Source organism: Callospermophilus lateralis, chromosome 7 (assembly GCF_048772815.1).
Source record: "Callospermophilus lateralis isolate mCalLat2 chromosome 7, mCalLat2.hap1, whole genome shotgun sequence".
Lineage (NCBI taxonomy): Eukaryota > Metazoa > Chordata > Mammalia > Rodentia > Sciuridae > Callospermophilus > Callospermophilus lateralis.
In genome coordinates this window covers 20,781,453-20,796,962 of record NC_135311.1, presented here as the reverse complement: position 1 = coordinate 20,796,962, position 15,510 = coordinate 20,781,453, and the positions used below count along the sequence as shown (strand labels likewise).

At 45.8% G+C, this 15,510-nt stretch overlaps 1 protein-coding gene across 1 annotated transcript in view; it reads right to left on the bottom strand.

Annotated features, from left to right (window-relative positions):
- The window catches only part of Casq2 (calsequestrin 2), a 62,786-nt gene that overhangs the window by 1,815 nt on the left and 45,461 nt on the right, over positions 1–15,510 (bottom strand). The window contains exons 8-10 of the mRNA XM_076861731.1: positions 13,836–13,890; positions 3,246–3,346; positions 1,040–1,114 (exon numbers count right to left, since the gene is read on the bottom strand). Coding sequence (XP_076717846.1) covers positions 1,040–1,114; positions 3,246–3,346; positions 13,836–13,890 — 231 coding nt within the window. The remainder of the gene's footprint in view (positions 1–1,039; positions 1,115–3,245; positions 3,347–13,835; positions 13,891–15,510) is intronic.

Here is a 15,510-nt window from a genome sequence, read left to right as displayed (position 1 = left end):
TTTTCATTTATTATCCTACTATTTCATTTATACCCCCCCCCATTTTATTTAAATTGTCTTAACTTGAACATATATTCATTTATTTATATTTAGGTACTGGAGATTAAACCACTGAGTTATATCCCCAGCCTTTTTTATTTTTTATGATAAGACAGGGTCTCACTAAATTGCTGAAGTTGGCAATCCAACTTGCAATCCTCTTGCATTAGCCTCCCAAGTCTCTGGGATTACAGACATGCACCACCAAGCCCAGAAAGCATATTTTTAAAAATTATTTCTTATTATTACTAATTTTAAAAGCAGTTTACAAAGTAAATGAATGTAGAGCTCCCTGGGTGATTGAACAACTAACAACAGGGCGAGAGGACATTGCTAATGGTCCCTGTTCACAAGACAGTTGACTTCAATTACTATGGCTCTAATGCGGGCTCTGGTGATCATCGTTTCTGTCTGCTGTTTGCCTGGTGGAATCTGTCCTCACTTGTTATGGTGGAATTGCATCAGAGTCTGGGCTGAGGTCTGAAATTCCTCACACTCTGCCCGTCCAGCTCACTGGTTCTTCTCACCTTAGTTCATCAGCATCTGAACTGTGAGAAGAATCCCCTTAACTGTGTAGGATTTTCTTCCTTCTCTTCATGTTCTCCAGCTGTGGGGCAGCTGTCTGCATGAGCTTCTGCATCACAACTACCCCTCGCTGAGGATGCAATGATTGCTCCAGGTGTGGGCCCCCCTATGTGAATAGACCTTGTTGTCTGGCGTTGGGAAGGAGAATTTTCTTGGGTGGAAGATTATAGATTGATGAGTTGGACCAGGCTGGTCTAAAGCAAAGGAATGTACCCAGAGAGCAAAGCCATGGAACTGTAGCTTAAGACTGGCTTCAGAGACCAGGTTTGGCCACAGTGGCAAGTTTCCCGAGCTCAGGCAGGGCCAAGGGTTCTGCCCGTCTCTAAAGCAGCTGATGATCTCACAGTCTGGGCCACAGAGCAGCAAACCATGCCCCTTGAGGGTGCCTGAGCAAACCTTCCTGGGGGATACTCACGTCTGTCACATTCACCACCCCAATCTGTGGCTTGAATAGATCAATCTTGAAAGTCTTCTCCCAGTAAGCAACAAGCTGCAACAACAATAACAAAAAAAATCAGATTAGACAGCAAGCAGAGGGTGATCCCTGTTAAAGCCACTTTTTATGGCTGGACTCACCTGCCATTCTACCATAGTAACTGGGTCACCATTGGTTCAAGGTCTTCCGCACACTTGTGGGTACTTAGGAAATTGAAGACTTGGCCCCAGCCCTCAGGCACTTTAAATAAGCACTTAATAAAAGATGTCATAGCCCAAACTCCGAAAACATATAATATAAAAGCTTCTACAGCTGTAAGGAAGAAAATTACAGAGATGGTCCAACATTGATTCCCAAATTACTTGTGGCTCTTTTATAGTTCAAGGGTGATGAAAGAGCTGTTTCCCTCCATCTCTCTCTCAGTGTTCCATTCGAGAAAAATCCCTTATCTTGTGCCACTTTGCTACAAGAAATGGCCAAAAAAAAAAAAAAAAGCAGTGATCTACCATAAATTGGAATAAAAAATAAATAAGAGGAAGATTTCTTCATTCAGCCAGGCTTGGGCTCCATGTGGACAAATATCTGGGACAGGACTTCAGGAGCCAGAGGCCACTGGGCTGAGAAAATGGAGACACCCTGTGGTAAAAGGTGTCCCAGGGAAATATAGGGACTGGTGAGCACTGAGATTTTCAGGAATCTGGAAATCACAATAGTGTGAAGCTTACTCCTTTGCAAAAACCAAGTCAAACACACAGAAGTGATCAAGAGAATTGCAGATTATCGACAAGCTTACATGACAAAATAGTAAGACGAGCAAGAAATACAACCAGGCAGAAGCAAATTAAAAAAAAAAAAAAAAAAAAAAAAAAAAAAGCTGTGCTCTGTTCAGTCATAGATGGCCAGGACTTTCTAGAATTACTCAGAATTATAACACTGGCTTCAAGTGTCATTGAAGTCCCTGCCTTTGATTCACCCATCTCCACACAGGATTGGATATCAGGACACTTGAGATCATTATATCCCTCAATGTTCTGTATTTAATCATAGTATTCATGATTTTCTGTATTTAATCATCATTTATAACCTACACAACTAATATTGATCCCTGGGAGATAGAGTTTTCATTTACTGAATGATAACCTATACTCATTACGTGCAGTTAGCTCTACTGGAAATGATCACCATGGACCTAGCTGGCAGATCTCTTCAGCTGTCATTCTTTTCATCTGTCTGATAGAGATCATGATAGCACCTGTGTCACAGGGTTGTTGAGGGGAGGAGTTGTGATGATGCGCGGACAGAACTCCCTGCAGTTGCAGATACCCAGTAGAGGGCATTATCTATATTCATAATCATTACTACCGGACTCACGTACCATACAAATTCTCTTTATTCTTTTTAAAGCCAAGCGTGATCATTGACACCGGTTAGAGTTCGGACTCTAAGGTTCTCGCACCTTTAATACATGTTAGATACTCCCCAGCTCCTAGGGGACGTATCATGGATGAGGTAGGCATGGTCTATGCCTTCAAAGAGGTCTCTCCACCAAGTTCTTAACTCTACAAAAAATGTTAATCTCTGGATTTTATTATGTAGTAATTCAAGTTGCTTCAAAATGATGGTCCCTGCTGGCCAGAGCAGTGCATGCCTGTAATCCCCGCAGCTCAGGAGGCTGAGGCAAGAGGATCACAAGTTCAAAGCCAGCCTCAGCAAAGGCGAGTCCCTAAGTAACTCAGTAAGACCCTAACTCTAAATAAAATACAAAATAGGGCTGGGGATGTGGCTCAGTGGTTGAGTGCCCTTCAGTTCAATCCCAGGTACCCCCTTCCCACAAAAATGATGGTCCTCACCCAGAAAATGAAAGGAGTTACAGGGAGGGGCAGTAGTAGGATGAGGGGTATCGATGGAGAATGGCAGAAGGAATCCAACCTGCTCACTTGGGTGGGTCTCTCTGAGAGTCTCCAACTCCTAACTCTGGGTTCTGAGAACAGTAGTGAGTCTGGCCATTTCAGTGACTGCACCAGGCCCCAAGTTCAATGCTCTCCCATGAGCCAGGATCTCCCACACCACAAGGGGTGGCCCCTGGGCTTATTTTATCTCCTCCTCCATGCTTGAGAGCCTCATGCTACACACAAACATGAGACTGAAGGTGACCAGAAATGGGGCCCTGGCCTGAGCCACTTACCAGAGGAAAGTCATCTGGGTCGATCCACACGATGCTCAGGTCAGGGTTGTCAGTGTTGTCCCGGGCAACCTGTTTCAGGATCTCCAGGAACTCATAGCCATCTGAAGTAGGATTCAGGAAGGTTGAGTAACCCCTGCACACACATGGGTTCCCACATGGAGAGTGGAGAGCTCATCTTTCCATGAGGGTGTCTTAGGCCATTTGGTGTGTACTCTCAATTATAGGATTAGTCTATAAAATGAGTCATAGGCGGGTTCCCGCCACAAAGCATCTTATATGAAGGAAACTATAATAGTTTTGAATAAAGAAATTAAAAGCCCACACGGAACTGACCAGTTTCTAACCTAAAGCCAAGTCCCATTTTTTCACTTGCATAGCCTTAGTGAAAAAGCTTAGTGCCCAAGCAGATGACCCTTGCCTGTCCCCAGTGACCCTGAGCCATCTCTTAAAGCATGTGCTATCCGTCAGAGTTCCCCACATCTGCTCTATGGGCCAAGAGCATTTAAGTCTGCCCTTGGTTCTGTACAACCTGGAATTCCTAAAATCTTCCAACAAAGTGTGCTCCTGATCCACAGTCAAATGGGGCTTCCCACTCCCTCCTTCACCAGTTCTGTTTATACTCTGCCCTCCCTCTGTTCAGTCAGCAGTATTCACTGCCCTCAGGCAGGGATGATTCATATAGGAAAAGCAGAGACAAGTCTTCTAACCTTCAAGAAACAAACTTTCAAAAGCCTAAACCTTAAAGAGCTGGTGCATAAAATCTTCACTATAAGCAAAAATCCTAGAAGAGCTCTTTGGTAAGAGACGACATACTATAAACCCTCAGTGCTACTATTCCATCCCTAGCTAGAACAGATAAGAGTTTAGATTCTGGCAGGTCCCTGAGAATAAACTGTGTGTGTGTGTGTGTGTGTGTGTGTGTGTGTGTGTGTAAATGTGTGTGTGTGTAAGTGTGTGCAGGAAACCAAGCTGTGTGTGCATATGTGTCCACCTATAGAATCTCCATAAGGTCAGGGAATCTCAAAGCAGAGAGGACTCACACTTTGCTTCAGAATGAAACTCAGGCAAATGGAGGTCTCCAGAGTGCTTTAGAAAAACCCTTAGCACGAGGGCAGAAGGAGTCAGGAGGCTTCATGGAGCTGTCTGTGCTTCTGAGGAACATGACTAGAGTCAACATGGAGGCAGACCTGATGATTTACTACAGGTAAATAGTAAGGGACCGGGCCAGTGGTGACCTGCTTAGAACAAGGGCCACAGGGCAGACAGAATGACAGACTTCTCTGAAGAAGCCCATGTGGACAGATGATGATGACCCCACCAGCTATGCCTGGGAACCAGCAAGACCCGAGCCCTTAGGATGGTTGGGTGGGGTTGAGGGACAATTAATTCGGTGGTACACAACTCCAAGTAGACATTTAGGTTCAGCTCTAAATGATTCAGTTACTTTCTTGCATAGCTGAATTTATGGCCTGAAGTTTAGATGTTTTAAACAAACAGCTCACCAACTGCTTGAGAATTCAGTCCAGCAACTTCCCTTTCTTTGAAAAACATCTTCCTTTCTCCCACCTTCCCACCCATCATGCCCCCTGGCCTCAGTTTAACAAAACTCCCTCTCCAGCAACTGGCCTCTGTTTGGCTATTTCAGCCCCTTGGCCAAAGTGTTGCTTACAATTCTTCTTCTCTAATATATTCCAGATAGAACGCATACTATTAGCAGCTCTGCTTTGGGTGGGTGTAGTCTCTTTAAATATTACTAACTCATACTGAAGAGTCCCACTGGTGCCCTGAGGCATTATTACCTGGAAATCAAAGTGACAGCTAATGGAGAAGAGGGTCTTTATGGCCTGCAGTCTCTTCCTGCAGAGGTGACTGTGTTGGCCTAAGTGGTTTGTCAATCTCTGCTCATCCTTATATTGCAAATGAGATTATATGGCAGTCACCTGAGATTGACAGGGCCTGAGCTTTAGAGTTCATGCATCTGTCACCTCAGGGATGAGGTCAGGGATAGAGGAGGCAGGGGTGGGGTTCTGCTCCTCCTTCCTGTAGGTGTGACTGAGAAGGTCAAGCCCCTCCAGAATGTCATCAGCTGGTCTATGTGGTGACTGTGCCTCTCCTCCAGGCATGTGCCCATGTCATAGGAGAAGGAAAGAAGGAAATGCACAGAGCATCTGTGGATTCGTGGATCATAATGCACAGACAGCTAGGAGGAAGCCCCCCCCCCCCAAAAAAAAAACAAATCTACAGTTACTGCTTTCAGCAGCAGAGAAGACAAGGAAGAATAATTGAGGTGACATTGCCTATTTTCTGGAAGATGAGATTCTAATGTTAAAGTGACCTTGACGGATCTACAACACAAGGAGGATGAAACTCAACAACACAGACCCAAAGGCAAGTAGAGAGTAAACCCGAGGTGCAACCTGAGACTGATTTACATAAAGAAAAGGAGAGGGTGTCCTTCCGTTTCCATGCACTTTCCCTTCTCTCTCCCTTTCCCTCCTATCACTCGTCTCAGTTTAATGTTAATATTTTCCTCATGCTCTTTTCCTCTGTTCAGTTCTTAGTTGCTCTCCTTAAATCAAAGAAGACATTTGGCATTTGTTTTTTAAGGATTGGCTAGCTTCACTTAGTATAATCTGCTCTAATGCCATCAAATGGAAATGCATAACTCATTTAAATCAAATGTATGGAAGATGAAAAAATAAAAAAAAAAAAAAAAAAAAAAAAAGAAAAGGAGAGATCTGAGGCCACAGAGAGGAGCTCAAGTTCTCCAGAAGCCATGCTTAGAGATGCAGAGGGCACTGTCTGTAGTCAGAACTACAGGCTGCATGACAACGGAGCACTGCAGTTTTCTGATGGAAAAAAAAATCACATAATGTTAGGGTTCATCAAAAGGAATGTTCCATACAAGAACCAACAGCACATTTCTATTCTACATTTTATAGCAGGTTCAGAGATAAAAACAATAGAAGAATAAAAATTGAGTTGTAGAAGAAAAAATAAATTGGATTAGAATTTCGACATAAATAAGATAATTCAAAAGTGGGGGTTTAAAGCCTGTTTTTAAGAATATGAATGGTGTCGTTTGTGAAGAGAATATTCTTCATGTCTACAAAGGAGCAAGGAAAGCTCAAAAGCCATTCAAAGAAAAAATAAATAAGGTTGGCATTAAAGTAGAGAAGTTTCATTGAGATCCAAGGGCAGCCCTTTTTGGGAGGGGGGGTACCAGGTATTTTACTCAGGAGCACTCAGCCACTGAGCCACATCCCCAGTCCTATTTTGTATTTTATTTAGAGACGAGGTCTCACTGAGTTGCTCCGAGCCTTGCTTTTGCTGAGGCTGGCTTTGGATTCACGATCCTCCTGCCTTAGCCTCTCAAGCCACTGGGAATAGAGGTGTGCACCAATGCGTCCAGCAAGCCCATTCACCTGTAGGGTGAGAGATCCCATAACGGGCAGTGATCAGTGGCCCCGGATATTTCCAATAACAGAATAGCCCATTCGTCAAGGAGGTAGCCATCACAACACTGAAGCACATGGGTTCTGGGGCCAAATGACCTTGTCTAAATCAGTGTGTGATTCAGGCCACATTATTTAATGTCTTATTTCTTTGTGAGTAAAATGGGGTGATGATGATACTTCCTACTTCGTGAGTGATAGTGTATGTTAAATGAGTGTCTCTGAGGCACTTAAGACAGTGCCTGGCACGCAGTAAGGTTCAGCCATTATTTTTCCTCAATGACCTGACATTTTTCTGAATGCAAGGAAGCCGAAGAGCCCCCATAAGCCCAGCCATTCATCTGTGTATTCTACACATATGTATTAAGAGCAGTGACCTGGGTGCCAGGAGAAGGTTAGGAACAGTCTTGGACTCATGTGGTAGAGAAGATAGATGCTCACAGAAAAAAAAAATATCCCATAAGACAGTATGTCCAGGGGTGGTGTTTTGTGGCTCCTGTTGCTGATTCTGTGAATGAAGAGTTTTGGGACATCTGTACCAGCTGGTTGACGGAGAACCTTGCCTTCATAATTGGATTAGAGCCAGTTGAACTGCTTTGTTCGTAAGGCATTAGCTCACAGGAATCTTCCTGATTCAAGGGGTGCAAGCCTCCAAGGCTGTCCCCTCTTCAGTCCCCAGCCCGGAGTAGAGCTGTTGGAATGGCTTCTCACCAGGCTGGGAAACCTAACTTAGGGCAGCTCACCTGGTGTCATATGTATTCCATTGCTAAAATCCTAAGTTTTAAGTTCCTTTTTCTGCTCTGGAGAGCTTCAGTTTCTTGGTAAAACTGGCAGGTACCCTGGACTAGGAAAATAGCCACTGGGGAGCCCCCTCCGGCCAGGAAGGCAGCTGCAGAAAGCCTGCTTCGCTTTTGTAATTAGACATTAAGCACAGGACTAGAGCACAGCTGGAATTGCGAGAGTGGACCAGTGAGTTTCAAGTGAATAAATGTTTCCTTTATCAGTGATGGACCTGGCTTCAAGGTCTTTTTAGATTGTGACCAGCTAGCTTTCAGAAGGTATAGCCCATAATTCAAAAACTACATGTAGAGAAAAGTGGGGGGGGTGCTATTCAGAGACCTTTGCACCCAACTCCTTGTGAAATATCCTTCTTCACAAGAAGTTCATTTCCACATTTCTTCCTTTATAGACACAGGACTTTGTTCTTTGTATGCAGAAAGTCCATAATCATGCTGCCCCTGCATTTACTTATTGAGCACTTACTGAGCACAGAGTACTTTTGCATTTAGTCTTCACGCCTGGTCTTGATGGTCTTATCTTCATTTCACAAAGAAAGGAAGCAAGATACAGGGAGAGGAAGTGACTTGTTCAGACACATATGAGCAAGTGGAAGATCCAGGAGTCTAACTCAGATCTTTAGTCTGTTGGTCTGGAGCTGTTTCCACCATTCATCTTCCCTCTAAGGTCTCAGCCCTCTTCACAGTAATGCTGCCGTCTTCCTTCCTTCCTCAAATTTGTGCCCCCGAGAACCTCAAACCCTGAGTAACAGCCTCAACATCAGGGAAGCAGGGGCTGGGCCACAGAGGGACCAGTCTGTGTTGTAGCCGTGGCACTGGTGGGCTGTTCCTGCCTTTCCCATGTTGCAGGATAGTCCCTCCCTACCTCTGATCACACACCTGAGCCCTGTCCTCCCCACAGCCACAGTGAGATGGGTGGGTCAGCCTGGCGATGATGTTGAATACGACGACTAGAATCTCAGATAGGGACCAAAGTAAAGAGGGGGGCCATGTGAACTCCAATTCCTTTCCAGCCACTTGGGCTTTAGTCCCCAGAGTCCAGGACCCAGGACTGAGGGATGCATGCTGAGCCAGAAGGTTTCCCACGGCAAGCCAGTGGCCTCTGGGAATCATATCTTTGTGGGAAGAGAAACCGGTGATTATCCTTTCCTGCTTCCCTGGCAGAGGCTGGTGGGAATGAGCCTGTACCAAGCCCTTGGGGACTAGCTCCAGGCTGGGAGCAGCCATGATGGGAGCCAAGGCCCCATTTGGCAGAGGCACATGTCTTAGTCAAAGCCATGGCCCAGGAGCAGACAGGCCTGCCGTGCTGCCCCCCTGCCCCTACCTCTGTTTTGTAAGCTAATCCAGGGGAACTGGCTGTGCTTAACCTACTAGGCACTGGAAGGATCCCTCCCCAGACTCCACATCATGGAGAGTTGTGAGCCTTAGAGTCTCTGCCTAGGCACAGAGGCTGAGGGTTGGGACAGCCATGTGACAGGTACACAAATAAGTAGGCCAGGGGCCAGCCCGTCCTGCAGCTTAGAGGTTGTGTCTGGAGAGGACACTTAGGTCTGAAGTTTGGGGACCTCACCCAGGTTCCTTAACCCCTCTGGGTCCTCCGTTTCTCCCTCTGAAAATGGAGCAAATAGCTGCCTTGTTACTCCACAGGCTTGCTGATAATTAGGAGACGCTATTGTCATCATGTAAAGATGGTGGGGCACTTGTCCTGGGCCTTCTTCCTTTCCCTCTTATACCCACATCAACCTTTTATTCATTTGAAGTTTTTTCTCACTACTTTCATTTTTCATTGATGGGAAGGTTTTTTTTTTTTTTTTTTTCCTTTTGCCTTAGGTAGGTATATTTTGAGTCTTCACAGTGTTCCAGGCCTAGGGCCAGGTGCTGGGACACACAAGTATGTGAGGCAGATAACCACCCCCAGGTCTTCTCTCAGAAAGGCTCAGGGGGTCCTCAGGCCAAAGCCTACTCGGTAGGTATGGAATTCTCCAACAGCAGAATTCTGTGAGCCTGTGCCCTAGAGGGAGCCTCGGAAGGACAGACAAGGCTGGCAGTTCTCCCTGACAAAACACAGTCACCCGGAAGCCACATGTGAGAGCAAGATGCCTACTTAGAATGGGGGACATTGTGTGGGCCCTGTATTTTTGAGATGGTGCCTGAGACATAGGACCCTGCTGCTCCTTACGTAGACTTATTTCTCTATTCTGCCTTCTCCTAATCCTTGAGCCCCAGAATTGGGGAGACAGATGCATTTTCATGATGGAGAGAAGCATAAGGTGGTGGTTACAGAGCCCAGACTTGGGGCTGGATTGCTGGGTTTGAATCCCATTGCTACCTGCTACTTGACATATGACTGTGGGATATATATCAGTGATGGACCTGGCTTCAAGGTCCATCATATATTTAACTTCTCTGTACCTGTGCATCCTCCTCTGTGCCCTGGGGAAGATGAAATAACAGCCCTTACCCAGAGAATTAGTGTGAAGATTACGTGCACCGATGTTTGGAATGATGTTTAGCACCTAAGCTAGTAAGAATCAAATATCGAACTTGCTAAACCAACTTTAAATTTTAAAAAAACTCAAAGAAGCATTTAGTGTTCCTGTTTGAGACAATTGGTCTCAAAATCATCTTTGCAAGAACCTGAGGCAGGGGAAGCTCAGGTGCAACCGGGCTTGGAGACTTGCTTCTAGGGCCTGTCACTAATCCTGTTCCACTCCTCAAGACAGCAGCCTGTCCTTGCCTTTCCAGCTTGTTAGTGCTAATATTCCTGGTGCCCTTGGAGGATATCCATCCAGCACGCGCTCATGTAGAAACGCTGCTTTGCAAACCTTTCATCAAGTGTTATAAAGAAGATGTCAGCCTGATGCAGACACATCTGGGGGAGGCAGGCAAGAAAGTCGTTCATTTTCAAACCTGTCAAACAAGCAGCTCTGGGCCGGCACTTGAGTGCTGCTGTGGGAGAGAGGTTTGGGTGGAGGTACTTGGGCTGCTGTGGGTCCCCAGCAAGACAACAGAACCTGGTCAATGTCCTTCCCAGCCAGGTCTGCCTGCCAGCACTGGGATGGGAGCTTACTGCAAGGAGGAACCTGACGGTTACGCTCCAGGGTCAGGACAGAGGGCACTGCCTTCTCCCAGGGAGGCCTGCCTGCTCTCAGCTTTCTTTGGTGGGCCCCCATAGCCCTGTGAAGGTCAGAATTGCAACAAGAGTCCTTGTGGATCCAGGCCACTGGGAGAGATATGAGTGGTGGATGCTGCTTTATAATCTCAGATTCCAAATCTGGGAACATCAGTGAGCAGCAAAGAAAGTGGGATTCGTCTTCATTAACTGGGCGCTCAAGCTCCCAGATGGCTCTGCTCTCTTCTCGCTTTCCTGCCCTCCTCCTGCTCACACAGCCCTTGCCCTTTCTCCCTACCCTGCAGCAGCACTGAGCATGCTCAGAGCCCGAGGCCTGCTGGTTGGCAGGGGCACTGTTGGAGAGGTGGTGTGATAGGGTGAACTTTTCCCCAGAAGAAGCCCTCAGGAAATCTAAGCTCAGATTTCTGTGGTCCCATAGCCCTGTGATCTTGAGCATGCTTCTGAACTTGTTGGGTTTCCGTTTTCTTGTCCTTCAAACATTGGAGGTGGAGGAGGTGGTGAAAGACAGCGGAGAAGGGAGAAGGTGCACTGAATGGTAGGACTCAGAATGGCATATAAGTAAATGTCTGCAGCATGTCTCCCCATAAGGGTGTGGGTGGGGAGCCACACAGCCCTCAGCTTAATGCCACTGCTTCCCAGCAAGTTAACCTCTCTCAGCCTCAGCTTCTTCCACTCCTAAAATGGGTATAAAAATAGAACCTCCCTTGTGGGATTATGTCATATAAGCACACAGGGAATGACATTATCACCACCTTCATCATAATCACGATACATAATCCTGATGCTCTAGAGAGCCTACTAGAATGTGAACTTTAGGTGCTGTGGGTGCTACAGGCAAGTTACTTAATCTCTAAGACTCCCTTTCCTCATATGTCACTGGAATAATAATTAAATCACCATCTACACAACACAGAATGACTTTAGGACTAAATGAAATCATCTACAGAAAACTCCCAGCTCAGTTCTTCAATACTGTTAGCTCTTCAAGAAGAATCATGCTGCTTTCCTGGATGTATACCCTTCCTCCTTTGGCAGGGCAGGTAGCAGTCTGGTCAGGCAATAGGTCCTGTGCGACTTGTTAGCAAGAGCAAAGTTATCCAAGGAACTGTCCTGGGCAGAATTGAAATTCTTACTCCTGTAGCCAGGCCTCTGGGCCCAGGTTACACATGGATGCCCTGCAGGTAAATCACTGACTAACCACAAAGTCAAAGTCAGGGACCAGAATGGAAAAGCCCTTCATTTTTCCAGTCTGATTGGCAAGGTCCTCCCTCTGCTGAAAGATGATGCTTCCAGAGCTCCTCCCCCACCCCTCAGTGCAGTGCTTCTGAGAAACAAGCCCCAGCTTGGTCTCCTTGGGAGAAAGGCAGAGCTTTCAGGCCCAGGGATATTTGTGTAGGGAGGAGGTAGAAGAAGTTTCAGGAGCTTGATTCATTGCAGCAGCAATCTCGGTCAAACAGGTTTCTGCAATTCGGGGAGGGCTCTTTGTTCCATTGTTGCAGAGCGCCAGACAGGCCTCCCCACAATCCTGGAAGGGGGCAGTGGGGCGGGAAGGAAGTTCCCTGGAGTCTTGCCAGCAGGCAGCTGCCAGTAGCAACTTCATCTCAGTTCACACAACACCAGGGATCCATTCTGTTTGATTATTGCTTGTAAACCTTAGGCAACTGGCTTCCTTGGGTATTTTCTCCCCCAGGGATAGAGGATGGTCAGAAACTGTGAAAAGAAGTTGAAACCTATTCTGGCTTTTATTTATTTACTCACTTATTTATGGACAAGGCCAAGATCTCCTTGAAGAGGTTTTTCCAACTGTGCAAATTTATAATAAGAAATCGGGCACATTAACAGATATTCAAAAAAAAAAAAATGAACAGAAGAGGTAGAGGAAGCTCTCAGGTGACTTGGAGTATAAGTTTGGTTTTGATGTAAGGAATATTATTTGATCCTAAAAATGAATGAAATACTGGTACACGCTGTATCACGGGTACACCTTGAAAACATCATGCAGGATGAAAATGTTATAGAATTAAGTAGTATCACAAAGTTGCGCAACTTGGTGATATCCAAAACCCCACTGAACTGTGCATTTTAAAAGGGTAATGATGATGTGGATGATATTTTCATTTTTTTTAATTGTAAAAGAATTCGGGTTGCAGTCAATCTGACAATCTGTCCCACAAATATTTTTGGGGCACCTGCCATGTGTCAAGGCATTTTGAAGAATTAGGTATACTGAAAGACATCTGACTCTCCTTCATGATGTTCCACTAAGTGTGTTTCTTGGGTAGCTAGTAAAATTTCTCTGAGCCTGTTGGAGGTTACCTCTCGATGTCTCCCTAAAGTCCTGACAAACACCTTTCGAGTCTACATTTCCTAGAGCAGTGCTTCCTAAGTCTGATGGTGCATACAACTTGGCTAAGGTCTGTCTCAGGTAGCTCAAGGGATCTTTGGTACTTTGCAGTCTGGACACTGTCAGGTTTTGGAATCCTGCCCAGGCACCTCATGGCCTGGCTGCTAAGCCATTCATGATGGAGTTCCTTGCAACCCAGGTTGCATTCTAGGTGGTTCCAGGTCTCTAAAAGAACACAGAATCTCTATTTTCACCTTCTTCTGGGGACCACTGTATCTCACAGAGCATCGCCCTAGGGAACCAGCATTTCACCTCCTGCAAAATTCAATTTTTCTGCACTTCACCAGGGAAAAGTCGTGCAAGTTGCAATAAAAAGAATTACTCATTCAGTTATAGAGTCAGTCTTGCACTTTGTAAAATAAGCTCCTTGGTTTGCTTAGTTCTCATAGTTTAGGGAAATTTGTTTTATTCTGTTGAAGGATACATGTGTTATTATATTAACATAAGATGTGATTTATGTAGGCTAGATCATGAAATTGGTGACTAAATATTTAAAGTGAACAGAAGTTCATACACACATGTCCTGTCAGGCTCGCATGTTCTATTGCTCTCGCCAGTGCCCTACACTCCTCCAGTTGGGGCCGCTAAGCAGAATGTCTAAAGTTCTAATTTGTCCACACCTTCTCCTCTTCCCTTAGCTGTGTGCACAGCTGAAGACAGATTCACACCTAACAGGTGACCACCAGGGGGTGCCCAATATCTTGTGGTTGCCGCATAGAAAGGATGCGAGGGAGGAAAAGATGAGGGCTGGCAAGGTGAGACAGTTTCTGCTAAAAGGTAAGCAGATGGGGGGTGTCCTACCTGGGTCACTCCTCTCTGCAAAGGCCACGATGTGGATCCCATTCAAGTCATCCTCCTGAAGGAGAAAAGAAACCAAGGTCACACTCTCAGATGGAGGAGTGAGCCAGGGACAGGGACACAGAGGTTTGGACTGGAAATGGGGGGTGGGTGGAGGTTTGCAGGATGTGGAAGGGGAACAGACATGGAGGTACAGAGGAACAGAGCAGGGCATACATTTAGGAAGGGGACAATGATGAGCAGCTGGCAGGAATGCATAGAATTTTGATCGGGAATTTGGATAAATGGGTTTGCTAGATGGGAGAACACCAGCTACACATACAAAGACATTAGCACTACATGGATCTCACTCCTGGGTTTGGTCAGTCCAGAAGAGCAGCAGTAAAAAGTGAAATGAGGAAGAATGTAAGTCTGGCTTATCAGGAGCTTCTGGGGAAGCAAGCATGCAGAGGCCCCTCAGTGACTGCAGCTGCCAGTCTGTTTCAAGAATTTGCCACCAGGAGGTATCATCAGCAATACATCAGATTATGGGAACTTCTGCATGCTGCTGATAGATCCTGAAACCATCCCCAAGTGGGCCGCAGATGAGAACCCTCCAGGTCTATTGGGATGTGGGTTGTTGTTGTTTATACAAGAAATGTGTACAAGTTAGGACTCTGGTTGAAGAAACAGCCCATGAAGTTAGTAGGGGGACACCCTGCTGGCTGTGACCCCCAGGGGTTTCCTTGGGGTCCTTTCGGCTCTCAATCCAAAGCTCGCCAAATCAGTGTGAACTTTTCTATGAGTGTGGGAGGCCTCAAGAAGACTCATGAATTGGGGTCTCTGGAAGATTGAGGGTGTGTGATTGAGGGAATAGTGAGTGTGGCGGTGGGGGCCAGGACAAGGAAAAGAAACCAGAGAGTATTTCAAATAATGGGCAAGCAAGAGGCATTATGTGTTTTCACATCCTGGACACAAAGGGCCTTCTGCCTTGTGTCTCCTTTGCATTGATTGTTGCAGGAGGAGGAAAAGTAGGAGCACTGGAGGGGCCCTGTGAAAAGAAATGTGATGCCTAGGAGACTTGGAGAGGAATATGTGTGAGATAGAGGCACCTGGGGACAAAGCCAAGTGAATACTGATTATGACATGGGAGAGGTATTCGCTGGGCATCCTGAATGGCAGACCAGAATCATCTTATAGGGGAAAAAAAAAAAACAAAACTCCATGCATCTCAACCCTCCCAGATCTCCGTTTCCATTTCAATTGATTTTAATGCTGGTGCAATCCTATCTAAATGCTAATTTTTTCCCCTATGAGTGTAGAATGGACAAAACCTCCAAAAAATCCTAAGAGAGATTAAATAGAAAATATTATTATTAAAAACAAGACAGTGGGCACTGCCTTGGTCAGATTCTTTGGGGAATTGAATTTTACAGATATAGATATGTGTGTGCGTGCCAGTTTATTACACAAATCCGACAGCAACCAGAAGGGGAGTCTGAGGTCTCACTGTTTTACATTTGCTATTCTTGCCAGATGGAATATCCCGGTCAGTTCTCATTAGGCTGCCCTGCATCTCTGCCTCCTGCCATCAGTTGGAAGTGAGTGCTGTTAACTCTCTGAAGCAGGCCTCATTTCTGTGTGCCCTTCTAGAAGGCGTTTGGAAATTGGTTTTTGAATTAAGAATCCATATTCGTTT